General features: G+C 29.4%; 1 protein-coding gene across 1 annotated transcript in view; it reads left to right on the top strand.

Moving 5' to 3' along the window:
- Nucleotides 1-1840: 1840 nt before the first annotated feature.
- LOC130450893 (protein trachealess) overlaps nucleotides 1841-14614 on the top strand; it is a 67860-nt gene continuing 55086 nt past the window's right edge. Inside the window, exon 1 of the mRNA XM_056789596.1 lies at nucleotides 1841-2010. Within this exon, the coding sequence (XP_056645574.1) occupies nucleotides 1841-2010 (170 nt within the window). The remainder of the gene's footprint in view (nucleotides 2011-14614) is intronic.

The following is a 14614-nucleotide window of genomic DNA, read 5'->3' as shown; positions in this document are numbered from 1 at the left end:
TCAACTCTAGGAACAATAATTAACAATAAATAATGCCTGGAAGAGAAAAAACCAAACAGAGACGTCGCTTCTTCAATTTGAATTTGCTCAAACCTATAGAAAACGTAGGTATCTCATATTATTTATCCCACCTTCTTGTGAAAACTTCGATCTATCATGTTCTATTTCACTGATCCAACCTTTTGGAAAAATACTTTTAGTTGCGTTATCTTATCCCGATTGGAAACATTGACGGTACACTTTTTTCAAACTCAAAACTATTGAAAAATACTATGATTTTTTATGCTTTCTGAAATTTATCATTTTATAATAATATTTTCTCAATAATTCTATGAATTGGCTCCGAAAATCATTTCCAGACTTCAAAAATTATAGGTTTCTTGTATTCATAACCCTTAGTACTAAGATTTTTCTGCGAGCTGTTTTCCTGGGGTGCTGATAACAATATTGTTTTTATATATTATGAATGATAGCAAGTATGTCTTATTGATGTGTCATTGACGAATAATCCTTCGAATGCTATGGATACTAGTCTTAGGCTCGAGGATATGGTGAAGAAGTAGTACAACAATAAAGTTTAATAACTACTTAAACTTATATATCTATATATATATATATATATATATATATATATATATATATATATATATATATATATATATATATGCCAACAAAACAATATAAAATATATAAAAAACATAAAATTAAACTAAGTTGCTAAATCTCTAGAAGCAGCGTAGCTCCGTTTTATCCAAAACTTGTACTAGGTACATATATCGGTTAGTTATAATTGCATATGAGGACATTAAGAATGTTATATAAGAAAGAATAACTTGGAATTTCCAAAAGAAGACAACTTGGAATTCACAGGGTCGAATTATTATTGTTGGAGGAGAAGGGTAAAAATGTCTGTATTATGTATTTTTAAATGCGAGGACACATGGCGTGGTCCCTACGATACGAACAAAAGCTGATTTGAAACTAACCTAACTAGATATCACTAAGTTGTGAAAGGTTGCACCTACCTGTTCTAAGTACTAAATTGTGATTGTCTTGTGCATAAAACGGACGTCAGAAGTCAAAACTCACGGAGAAGTGTTTTGATCCCGCGTTCTTTAAAAATGTAAGACATCATACGCCTGAAGTTATATTTCCACAAATATGTTCACGTCTTTAATGATTTGAACGTCCAAAAATTTCGATTAGGTATTAAGAATAATAATATCGTGATCTAGATGTTAATTTGATTTTTCTTCGTGTATATTCCGGGTATAATCAATTCTAGGCGAGGATAATGATTTAAAACATTGATTGTTTATGGAATAAGACGAGTCAAAACAGAAGCAACAATTCAGGCAGTGGTAATATTGAATAAATATTCAATATGCATTGCCTAGCTCATTTCCTTGATCGAAAACACTCCCGTCATCAATCCTGTGATACTCGACTTCCTAAAGCCGACGTCCTGTATACGATAAGTTCATAGATTGTTCCAGGACAGCCAAGTTTACATTAATGTTAACGTCCTCGGTGTATTGGCTACTTGTTGATGCCGTCCGAGAACAATATCTTGGGGCGGGTTGTCGAGCGAATGGCATGCCGCGACTAAGGTGCGCTGACGTGAGTTGCGTAAACCCCGGCCAACCACGTTGTAGACAGGACGCCCGCATACGCCTACTCAAACCTCTTTTCTCGTTATTCACCACTCATTAGTCACTAGTGCCTGACGAGACTAACAGTGAATTTGACCTACACGCGAACGAGTGTCGCGCGGACACGTACGTAACGTACACGTTTTTGTGTGTCTGTGATTGTTTTATATATTGTGACTGCGGAAGACATGTTGCCGTATCAAGCCGTCGCTATGGACTATGCAGTATCTTCTAGCTTCCAGAGACATCAGCCTTCTTTAGGATTAGGAGTCAACCTGAATCCAGCCTTCACACACTCCTGGTTCGTACCAGCGGATCTGTGTGTTTCCTACAAACAGACTCCTCTCCTCGAACCAGGGCATGTCAACTTATTATCTCTGCTTTATATATTTTTATCGCTTTTTTTTTGCTTTTTGATTCTCCTGCGCGTTTTTTTTGTTGTTTCTTTATGACCTTTATTTCTATGTTTCCACTCGACACCAATTGAAACAGAGTATCTCATATCTTTTCCATGTCAATTTGCAAAATAATTAATACTTACGCTGCAAAAGTATTCACTGTAAGTAGATCAAACAAAGTGAACATCATTGTAACATAAAGTCTGTATCTTCAGAGTTTTCGTACATCTAAAAATTATTTTGAAACGGAAATTGGCATTTGTTATCCAGTGGTAAAGTAAAAGAAGTGGGATACTCTCAACTCGTTTATATTATTTCTATAAGGAAAATATTAATTTAATTGAACCTCTGGAGATGAGATGATCATGATTTTAATTTTTCTCAAAACTCACTGCAGAAAATATTACTCATATAACAAACAACATTGCTCAATATAATAATAATACGTCAATAAATGGATCAGAAAGTCCATTGGTTTCGAAATTGAAAATCTCAAAAATACTGTTGCATTAATTTCACTACCTAGATATTTTTTTATATCATAGGCATTGCAGATCGGCTTATTGGTACGGTGAGATTTTATGAATGTTTCTATTAAACATTATATATTTTAAATTGAATGTCATATAAAAATTAAGGTAAAGTTACTAGATATATTTATTTTTAAACTACAAAAGTAACAAACTATGTCATAATTATTTTCAAGTGCCCAGAACAGAAACTTCTTTATTATCATTAACTTTTGAAAAGGTAATTTTATTTTATTTCCCTAAGTTATATTTTGAAATTGAAAAATTGGAAAATAGAATTTAAACTAGGAATACAATAAATACATTATAAAGGACATATCTCTCATTAAAATGTACCTACTACATATTGAAATGATGATAAAATTATTTGAATATTTCGGTAAGGGAATGAAATATAAGACAAAAAATTAACTTTGATCAACTTTAGTAGTCCATTATTTGGAAATTTAGTGACACTTTCAATTTTAATTAGTATTTGTTTTATATTTCCATTTAGGTATTGGGTAATCTAATATTCTTCAAAATTTAAAATACTACTGAAGATTAACAGAAAGCTTAGGTATGAATTTGTATTGTTCCTATTCGTTATCTTTTCTATATTTTTAAATATGAAGGCACATTGTCCAGTCAGAAGGTGATTATTGAAGGCCTCAACCTGATTGGTGGTAACAAAAACAATCCGTGCCTACTAATTCACAATTCAAAGGCGAATAGCTCATAAATTCGATTTTTTGTGTGTCCACGATATTTTCTGGCACAAGGACCAGTATAAAACGAACTTCTTAGGTACATTCCATCCGGTCACGCTAGAAATCAGTGTATCAACAATATACAGTCACCTTGGATGATGTTACATCACCAAAATTGAATTTAGCTCTTGAATTAGACATAGTAAATAATAAGGTATATAATCTATATTTCTAGCACGTCAAAGCGGTCTGATACTGTCAAGATTATCAGAAAGTATAAGGACGAAATATCATAACTTTTACATTTTTTACAACATTATCTTTAAGTTTGTGCGTTTCTAGTATTTTTTTATAAAAAAATTCCATTTAGAGTTGATGATAGTGATGTTAAACCGGCAAATATTTATATACTTTCAAATTCTAGGTGTTAAAATCGCATTCCTACTTAATACTTACTTTAATAAATGAGTAAATTCTTCAGACATAATAGACCTACACGAGTAGATAAATTCACCCTTTTTAATAGGCAATTTCAGAAAGAAGCTTTAAATGTTTATACATCGTGAGTCATTTACAACACTTCCAGTTCAATTGCCTTCCCAATTTCTGTCCGACTTCATTTCTGTCAAACTAATTGGAATAATGATACTTTTCTCTCGCTTTTAATTCCTGTAGGGCCGGATCGCCTCGGTTTTCATCCCTAAACGTCTGTCCTTGGCATAGAAATTTCGTTTGGGGGACACACTTTCCATGCATCGTGAGCGCAAGGTCGCATTTAATATTCCATTACTGATACGGGGTTGTCTATGTCTTTGGCTTGTTTTTATCGATTTGCTTCTATGATCTATAAATAATTGAGGTTTATCAAAATATATCAGGAAAGAAAATAGTAAAAACAACAGTAATTAAGGACATGGAAGTAATGCAAAAAATATTAATTTTAATTATAATTTGAAAAAATCATTCTTTATCTTCTTATGCTTTTTTGTACCGTAGCTCTGTTTTGTTTGATTGGCTCGTTGTGTTGTTGTGTGGTATTTGTCTTGCGTATTCAGACATTGTTATATGTCGTCCTAATTTCATCATTTAAATCAGTGAAAACTAAGTGTTAACTACATTCACTTCTGGAACTTTCCTAGTTTTAAAAAATTCATTTCTAAGAATGTCAGATGTCACCCTCCACACATTTTACACACATTTACATACCCAAAAGGTATGGAATGTGTAATTTTTTTAAATTAGTACGATTTGCAATGTTACAGTTGTCGCAAATTTCTCATGGATGCGAACTTCTCATGACATGTCAAGAAAATAGTAATAATTGGGAACCGTACCATGTACTCTTCCTTCATTCATTCAATGCATAAACCATTCTATCTTAAAACTATTGCAAAAAACTGGAAACGACTGAAATATAGAAAAAAAATTGTGATATAATTCGATAATAACCATGTAGGTATTGTCCAAAAATTAGGCGAACGAATAGATATTTCGATTATGTTTCGTTCTCAGGAACAATGTAATAATGTAATTTTCATGCATAATATCCTTGGATGGGTGTGTGAATAGGACTCAAGTCTTGCTCTTGATTGTGTTTTTTACAAGACTAAATCGTTTTTACTCATTACTATCCTCGCCCAAATTCATATGGACCAATTATCATTGATTGCATTATGGCAATCTAACACCAAAATGCACTTTTTTCAATATCTAATTCAAGAATAATATATATATTCGACGAAATTATGAGAATTGCAGTAAAATACATAAAATTTTGATATTATTACGTCGGAAAAAAACCTTTAAAATATATACATAAATATGAAGTTTATAGATTTTGTTGTTTTTGTCTTTTAAATGTAATGATTTTAAAATTTTATGAAAAATGTATTACAGCGCATTTCTCGTCTATTTAATTGTAAACAAGTAGTTATTCGAAAGCTTGGAATATATCAAAAAGAGTATACTTTGGTGCTTGATGCCAAAGGCTCATAATAATAACGTTTCATATATATACATACATATAAATTTCTCTAATTTCTTATTTCTTAGACCTTCTGATATATTAATGGATCTAAATGTTCTTGATTTTAGGTCTCTTCTGTTTTAAAATTAGTTTTTTTCTAATAATTTTTGAAAGATTAGAATCAACGTTTCGACTTATTTATATCAATATCATATAATACATAGGAATGAGAAAACCGTCAATTATAAAAAAAATATAAACAATTTAAGTAAAATATATTGTTCTAGCTTATAAATTTCAATACAACTACAAAAATTCAATTGAGATAACGTTTACTTATTTTTGAGAAATAAAAACTGAAAAAAAATTATGGTTAAAACAGATTTTTATTTCGCAACGAATTACTCCTTTTTCCAAGGCCTCAATCCGCCTACTCACCGAAGAAACGGAAAGCTGAAACAAAAAAAAATACAACGGAGGAAATGAAAACCTGAAACAAAAAAATATAACCGAGAAAATGAATAGCTAAAGCAAAAAATGATAAAAATAAAAATAATATGCTTACCATCGAGAACACCGCTGACACTAACACAATCACTGCTATTGAAATATGATAGACTTAAATAAGTCGAATCGTCAGTTTATATCTGTCTCCCGAAAATTGTTAAAAAACTTAATTTTCAAACAGAATAGACCTAAAATCAAGAACATTTAGATGATATATGAAGCACACTCAGTAATTAAAAAATATGATATCTATTTACACCTATTATTTCGAATTTCATGAATCGAAATTTTGGCTTCCCGTTCCTCAAAAGAGATAAAACTACTCTTATTCAAAATAACCATCGATTGGGGAAAAAGCAGGAAAGTAGTTGTTTTGTCCTTTGAAGAACGGCAATCCGACATTTCGAATCATGAAATTCGAAATATACTAACAGTGAATAGGTATTTTGTTTTATTTATACATAGGGCAAACATCTCAGTATTTCCGAAATAGACTAAGAGGTCATCAATACGATAAAAAAATAGAACTGTATTCACGAACCATGAAAAATGATAAAAATTTAAATCCAATTATAAAGATTAAAAAATTGTTGAAACGGATTCTAATACACGAAAAAGAGAATTTTTAGAAATGGTTCACCTTCATAAGAACGAAAAGCTATAAATGATAAAAAAGACCCAAATAATTTAACCAAAATTTTTAGTTCTATTTTGTAAATTCTAATAAAACTACAAATAATTTAATTGATTACTGTTATATATTTGAAATGTAAGGACTAAGGAAAAATTAATTTTTCAAAATTCTGGTTTAATTTTATTCTTATTTTGATATTCATGATGAAGGTATCATATTTTGATAAAGATAAAGTCGAAACGTCAAAATTTATCTTTCTCTTAAAAAATTATCAAAAAAATGTAATTTTGAAATACAAGAGATCTATAATCAAGAATATTTTGAAACATATCACAAGAGGTCTAATAGATAAAAAATTGAAGAAATTTATATGTATATATATTTTATATACTTATTTTCGTGCACAGAATCTCCATACTTTTCATAATTAATTGTTTTGTTTTCCATATGAAATTGACATTTAACTCGTCTCTACTGGAGAATATCCTACTGTAATATATCTAATATTGATCAATGAATATCACACAAAATGTGACATTTCTATAGTTTCTATAATTTATGTATCATCTATTTGAATATTTATAGCTGAAATATATAAATTTAGCCAGCTATAAGATATGTAAATAAAACTTTTTATATTTCCAAGTAACATCACCATTGGTACGGATTTCAATTTTAGTGTCATAACTGTGAATTAAAAAAAATGATTGCATTTGACTACTGATATCTATAATAAAAAAAAGGGTAGCTATACTAGGAGAAAGTTTGTTAAAAAAAATTACGTTAAAAATTAAGTTCTGTTTAAATGCAACTTGTCAAAGTAATAGTATACGTAAGAATGGAAATTGTATTGTGTTTTATAAATTTTTTCTTTCTTGCTTTCTAGTTATACTTATTTTCATTGTTACTTTCTCTAGAGGATATTCCTATTCCCCGCTTCTTCCAAAAATTATATTCAATCAATTCAATTCAATTTTTTTAACGTTTTCGTTCGAATGACTAAACCTATCTATATCAACATTCATTCAATATCAACTTCATAATATTAAAGACTTTTCCTCCATTAATTTGTTCTTCGAAATAGGTTAAAAGTATCTTTTTATATCATCCTAATAATGAAATAAGAATACAAGCATACGATTTCTATTTCACCTTACACCAATCGATGGTTTTTCATAAAACTGTATCTCCAAAGCAAAACTCCTAAATATACGAAAATCAATTTTTTACACAAATCAAAACAAGATATTGTAAGTGGAATAAAACTAAAAATCAGAAATAAACTGAAGTCGAGACATTTAAAAGTCTGCTTTTAAGCAATCATCACGTCAGATTAGTGTAAATTGGATAATGTTTGTATAATAATAAGATGGCCAAAGAATAAAACTACACGCCAAACTTCTCTCTTAACAATACGTTCAACACAAAATATTCTAATTCCTTGATGGTCTCATGTAATAACGTTTTTCACATTTTCTAAACCTTTTTTAGTCATTTTTAAAATTTGATTACATTTTAGTAATGCTGATTTTACGTTTACTTACAATAAATCTAAGGGGTTAAATATGCAATAGAGGTAGCCTTATGAGGGTGATCTTACCACAGTCAAGAATCAATCAATATATTGTTAAGCTCGAAATATTTGATATACGATGCGTTATCCATTAGAATAACTGTGATAAAATATCAACTTTCGTTGTTCTGTTGATATTTTCGTGTGTATTGGTATCACATCAGTTTTAAAAGAAAAATTTTGTAAGATTGGAAATCATCAATTTCTATGTTCATAGTTAGGTTAGGTTAGGTACACCAATGTACACAGCCTATTACATATGTAAATAATATATAATTAACAAATTTCACGGTAAGTTATTGGCAACTTGTTTATAATATCCGCAAACAAAGCTGTTTCAAGCGAAGCGATACTGTAGATACGGTCTTACAGCACATGCCCACATATTTATAAGTATCAACCTTATGAGAAGTAACTTTCTGTTACTTGTTATTTGATAATTCTTATTTTTTTTTGTAATTTTACTTGTAAATAACTCGAAGATCCCAACTTCTCACTTTGGATAAGCGCCAACCAAAAAGAGATACAATATTACTTTACAATTGTGACGTTGGTGTTGCAACACCAGTGTCATATGAATCAGAAGAGTTGGGTTTATATTTTTAATTTTAATGAGTAGTTGCATCTTCCTTCCAATCAGACTCACTTTCGACTTTTATGACATGATCACATAAATTTTTATATCATTCGTCGCAATAATTAACACCTTTATTGGAATAGAATTCGAAATTTCGCCCCTAACAAACTGTACATCTCAAAATAATTCTATTTATTTAGTATTTAGAAAATAGATTCATAAAAAAATAAAACTGCAAAAACAACTTAAAAAAAGAAAATAAAATGATTCTGGTTAAAACAGATTTCTATTTTGATATTCATTTTGTAGGTGATTTAGGTGTAGATGATTTGATAAAGACCGCAACAGGTCGAAACGTCAAATTTTTACCTATCTTCAAAAAGAGACCTAAAATCACGACGATTTAGAAACATAAACATATCAAAAAGTGTAAGAAATTAATTATTTTATATATTATTTATTTGCGTTGATAATGGAAATATTTTTAATTAAGTACTTATCTAATACTGTTTTAAATTGGCATTTTGAAGATGTTTTTTATAATAGCTCTGCTTTTTCTTGATCTTTAACAATGCATAAGCCACGGCTAAAACATTGGTGATTTTTTCGAAGCTAGAAACATCCACATGAATGGTATAAAGCTGATTAAATTATTTGGAACAACTCTTGAATGTACCATCAACGAAAAACAATTTACCAGATTTTAATAATTTTCTACTGTAGGTGCCACCAAAAATCAAACAACGTTTTCCATTGCAAAATCAGAAAGGAGGAAACTTGATCCATCAGAAAATTTCAACCTTATGTCTGTAAATGTAATTTTTGAATTAGAACCCGGATTCTGTGGCGTTCCCAAAGCTTTTCTTCGTTCATCACGGAGAAAACTTTTCATATTATTACATTTAGGAATTTCTGCAAGCATTTCGTAGCCACGGTCAAGCAATTTTTCGAATTCTTCTCTAAATATTGTTCTAACCGGTATTGATAACTCCTCTATAATTCTTTTTTCACAAATATACTTTGTTTTACAAACTTCAACTTCAGCTACATCTGGAATACACCGATGAAGCGTTGCTTGTAGTACATCGTATTTGACTGCAGTTGTTTTCACTGAACCTTTACACTTACTTCTTCTTTCCTGAACACAACTCCAGTAAATAAACTCTTCAGTTTTACGTCCAATTGGGTAACGGTGTCCCTCTAATATTTAGTTAAGCAAAGGTTTTCCTTTAAAACTTAATATCACTTCCATTGTGAGAAATTTTTTAAAATGAAAAATCATCAAATAATAATATCGAAGACGCAAGGATATTAATAGATATAATACATATGCTAAACCTTGAATAAATTATTAAACATAAAACATACCTTCATATTTCTCATAAAACCAGATGATTTTAATACCAATTTCTAGGAATTATTCGTGCAGCTAAAAATCCCCACAGCTACCTATAGAGTTTACCTAGTTAAGAGTATGATATAAAATCCACACCATAATTTGTTTGACTATGACTATAATAGCTTTGATGAGAAAGTATTAACTCTTTGTTACTCTGTAATTAACTCCTTTATAATTTTTCTTCTTCTATTTACGGTAATAAACATTTCAAGCTAAATATAGGGATGAAGATGCTCGATGCATGCATTCACTTCTGTGGACCATTAGAATGTAATAATGCTTGGTGGGTCAATATCTGAAAGAAACGTCTACGTCCAAAGATTTATTCCGTAGAGATCTCGATAAAACTACATATGTATTCAAATAAATTTAATCATTATGGAATCACTAGAAACAATAAATTCTATACTCACAAACGTTCCATCAGTATCATTAGTCCATATTTAGTTTTTTTTTTTTAAAGAAAGATAAATTTTGAAGTTTCACCTTTTCTTTAAGTCTTTATCAAAATATGATATTGACACTGACATTTTGCTTATTTATATTGATCTATAGATCACCTTCATCATGAATATCAGAATAAGGATAAAATCAACTTGGAACTTCGTTTCCATAAGAAAAATTAATTTTTCCTTGGTTTCCACATCTCAAATATATTAAATTTATTAGAATTTACAAAATATAGCTATAAATTTTACTTAAATTATTTAGATCTTTTTTATCATTTATAGATTTTTCGTTCTTATGAATGTGAACCATTTCTAAAAATTCTTTTCTTCGTGTATTAGATTCCGTTTCAATAACTTTTGAATCTTTTTAATTGAATTTATGTTTTTTGATATATCATAGTTCGTTAATGCAGTTCTATTTTTTTTATCGTATTGATGTCCCCTTAGTCTATTTTCTAAATACTGAGATGTCTGCCCTATGTAGACAGCCTCACAATTAGTACAAGGCACTTGATATATAATATTACTTCTTTTGTTTTTTGGTGTTTTAGATTTTAATTTAGTGAAATATTTGGATAATGTATTAGTAAACTTATACTAAAATCATATTTATCGAAATAATTCGATAATTGTTGGGAGTTCTTGTATATATCGTAAAGAAAAATGTTTTATGTTTTGATGTTTCGTTTCTGTTTTGTATTTAAATTGATTGGAGCATATGTTTATCTTTTTCTTGAATATGGTATTTATCATTTTTTCCGGATAATTATTTTCTTTCAATGCATTTTCTGCTTTTTGAATAGCTAAGCATCTAAATTCAGGATCTGATAGTTGGATAGATCTATCAGCCAAACTTATTATCACTAATCTTTTTTGTGACATAGAATGACACGAATAATTGAAAATTAATTATCTTGAGGACCAAGTTGGTTTCGTATACCATTCTGTTTGTATGTTATTAATAATTTTATATAATAAAACCTCAAAAAAATTGATTTTATCATTTTCTTCGATTTCGATTGTGAAGTTTTTCATGATAAGAATTGAATCTTTTACTTATGGTTTCAATTTGATTCTTTGGTACAGCAGTAATGTGATCATCTACATATCGGAAAAAGAATGGAATATTTATATCAAGTTTGCTTAGGACAATTTCCTGAAGATCTTCCATTACCAATTGTGCTATAACAGTTGAAATGGAAGCCCCCATACCACAACCATCAATTTGTTTGTATATTTCATTTTCATATTTGAAATATGTTGTTGTAAAAGTGAGTTCTAAAGCTTTTATAAATTCATTTTGAGGTATTTCTGTATATTTTTTAATTTTGTCCCATTTTTTCATTAATATATTTTTTACAATGGTAATAGGAATATTTATATATATAAAGAAAATTTTGATACTTTTAATTTTTTCTTTGAAATCCTATGTGTTTTTGATATAGTATTTGTTTTGATATAAAATTTTTTTCAAAATATTTTTCTAATAATTAGATAATGGCATGAGAGGAGTTTGAATACTTGAAACAATCGGTCGAAGTCGAAGGGAAATGTCAGGTTTGTGGAGTTTTGGTAAACCATATATTTTAGGGGCTAAGGCATTGTGAATTTTTTTGCGTCTGATGGCGAAATAAAAAGTTGTTTTTCCCAAGATCGAATTAAATCATTATTTTGTTTTTGATAAGAATTCATAGGGTCTTGTTTAATTTTTTTCTTATCTTATCGCTTTATAATTTCATCATTTTATTATTATAAGCTTCTGATTTCATGACAATAGTTTTATTAGATTTACCTGCTCTAAAAATTTTGAGATTTATATTTTTATTTATGAATTCTTTGGTTTTAGTTATATTTTGAGGTTTGATATTGTTTTGTTGTCTTTTGTATTTTATAAAGATAAAGACTTAAAGAAAAGTCGAAACGTCAAAATTTATATTTCTTTTAAAAATTTTCAAAAAACTAATTTTGAAACAGAAGAGACCTAGTTTTCAAAATTTGTTAACTAATTCAATTGATAATTAATTATCTAGCAAACATTTTACTTTACTGGCACACCGATATATGTCCGTAATATTGTTATTTCCACTGACAAAAATCTATAGGAATTGATGAAACTCTGTTTCGCGTAAACCCACCACAATGTCGGGAATTTTACGAGTAACATATAAACCTTGAAAAATCCGACATTGTCTGGAATGTATTCCATCAAGAAGTAGAAAAAAATAAATTCAACAACCAAAAAGGATTCCGTTGTTGATGATGATGTCAATGTCGGTAAAAGAGGACCATTCACCAGAGTGCTGACTGGCAGCCACGAGTAACTGGCTTTATGGTTCTCGTTACGTGGGACCGTGTCGTGCTAATGATTGTAAGTCCTCAGGGACTGTGGAAGGCCATTCGGACCGATATAGAGGAAGGAAAACCGTTAGGAAATTGAACGTATATACGTCAAGAGCAAAATAACTTTTATTATCGAATCTGATCATCGAAGAAATAGGTAGTAATCTTACCTGATTTTTGAAAGATCTAGTCGTAAGTATACAGTTATATTTATTGGAAAATTTTAATGCTTATTGACAACAAACTCAATCTCATGGGGTATTAATCAATATTAATGAATTTTAGCTACAAAAATATTTGAAAAATGAATTTGCAGTGGTTGCAACTTCAAACTATTCTAACTCTATAGGCTCACAGACAATTTTTGTTCTAGCCTTTATTAAAAAAAAATATAAATATCAGGTTATTTACACACATAATTCATCTAATTTTCATTTCATTGCTCGAAATAAATGAGTTTTAATTATTCTGATTTCCTAATAATTTGATTACTGAAAATGATTATTCTGGAATATAACAATTGTTGGTCACAAAATATTAGTCTAAGATTTCATAAAATATCCTGAATATATATGTAAGTCTATCCATTTCACAGTAAATTCACACCAATTGTATGCCCTTACAACTAGAATTCCAGAAGAAAGAAGTTGATATGAAGGGTCGAAGTTGGCCCTCCCTAGGGAACATGTCTTTTTAAAAAAGGTGTCGTCAGGTACAAAGCAACCTCAGCGGTGGCGATAAGGGGAAATAGTTATTGCTTATATTATATCTCAAAACTTGGTACGTCTTTCTATCGAAATAACAAAAATATAAAATGGAAACGAATTTATCTGGCACGCGAATTTTGATAGTTGATTTATTTGGTTATTTCATGTTTACCATTTGAATTGCACAAATTTAATCGGTTAAAAATCAATATCAAAATCATCAACATTAATCGACTATTAACTAATACGCTAGTTTGTCCAAATATAACAGCTATATTGAGTTGTTAGCTCCAAAATACTGATTCAAATGAATATTGTCCAGTACGAGCTTCAATAAATCAAAAATTCCTCGGCGGAGAAATTGGAACTATACAATAACCAGTTCTAAAACCTATAGATTCTTGAAAAAGAGATATTCTTTAAACCTATTCGTAGATCAAAAGATGTACTAGTTCATATTCACGTTGCTATGCTATTATAGACGAAAACATGGTAATCCATTGAAGTATTTTTTGGCAATTTTTTGTTACTTTCTTAAAATCAATAATTAAATTGGAACATATTCGTATGATTCAATTTTGTGTAGCTGTTTGATTCATAATCGGAGAGGTTTGATTTCTTTTTTTAGAATAATGTAACAAAAGGCATGTATTCGCCATTATTTTTATCAAATCAAGAAAGGGATATTGTTGGACATGTCTACTGGCGGAGTCTTGTAACTAAGTACTTTTGGAGAAATTGTTGAATAAAGGTTTTGCTTGTATTAAAAGTAGCTATTTAAAAAATTATAACTGCTTCAACTTTTGCAAAAAGCTAATTGCAATCAATTGCGATCATTTAGTGAAGTCCAAAAATTTGTAAAGCGGATTCATCATGAATTATTTGAAAATAGAGCAATTTATTACCAAAGATGGAAATGGGTGCTCTATATTAATCGAAAAAAACGATCGAAATGTTTGGACAAAACCGGAGTATTATAACCCACGCTAAAACCCGACTTGCATAAAAAAGGTCATTCTCCACCGAAAAAAAACTGCACCAATTAGGATGGGAAGCTCTCCTACAACCAGGGTATATTCACTTGAAATCATTATAATTTGTTTCATTTATGCATGATTTTCTTCTTTGAAAACATTCCAATAATTAGGGCACAAACATTTGATAGAAGAGGGTTAAAGATGCTACCCGAGCAA

Source organism: Diorhabda sublineata, chromosome X (genome assembly GCF_026230105.1).
Source record: "Diorhabda sublineata isolate icDioSubl1.1 chromosome X, icDioSubl1.1, whole genome shotgun sequence".
Lineage (NCBI taxonomy): Eukaryota > Metazoa > Arthropoda > Insecta > Coleoptera > Chrysomelidae > Diorhabda > Diorhabda sublineata.
The sequence above is the reverse complement of the archived record's forward strand: the minus strand, read 5'-3'. Positions and strand labels throughout refer to the sequence as shown.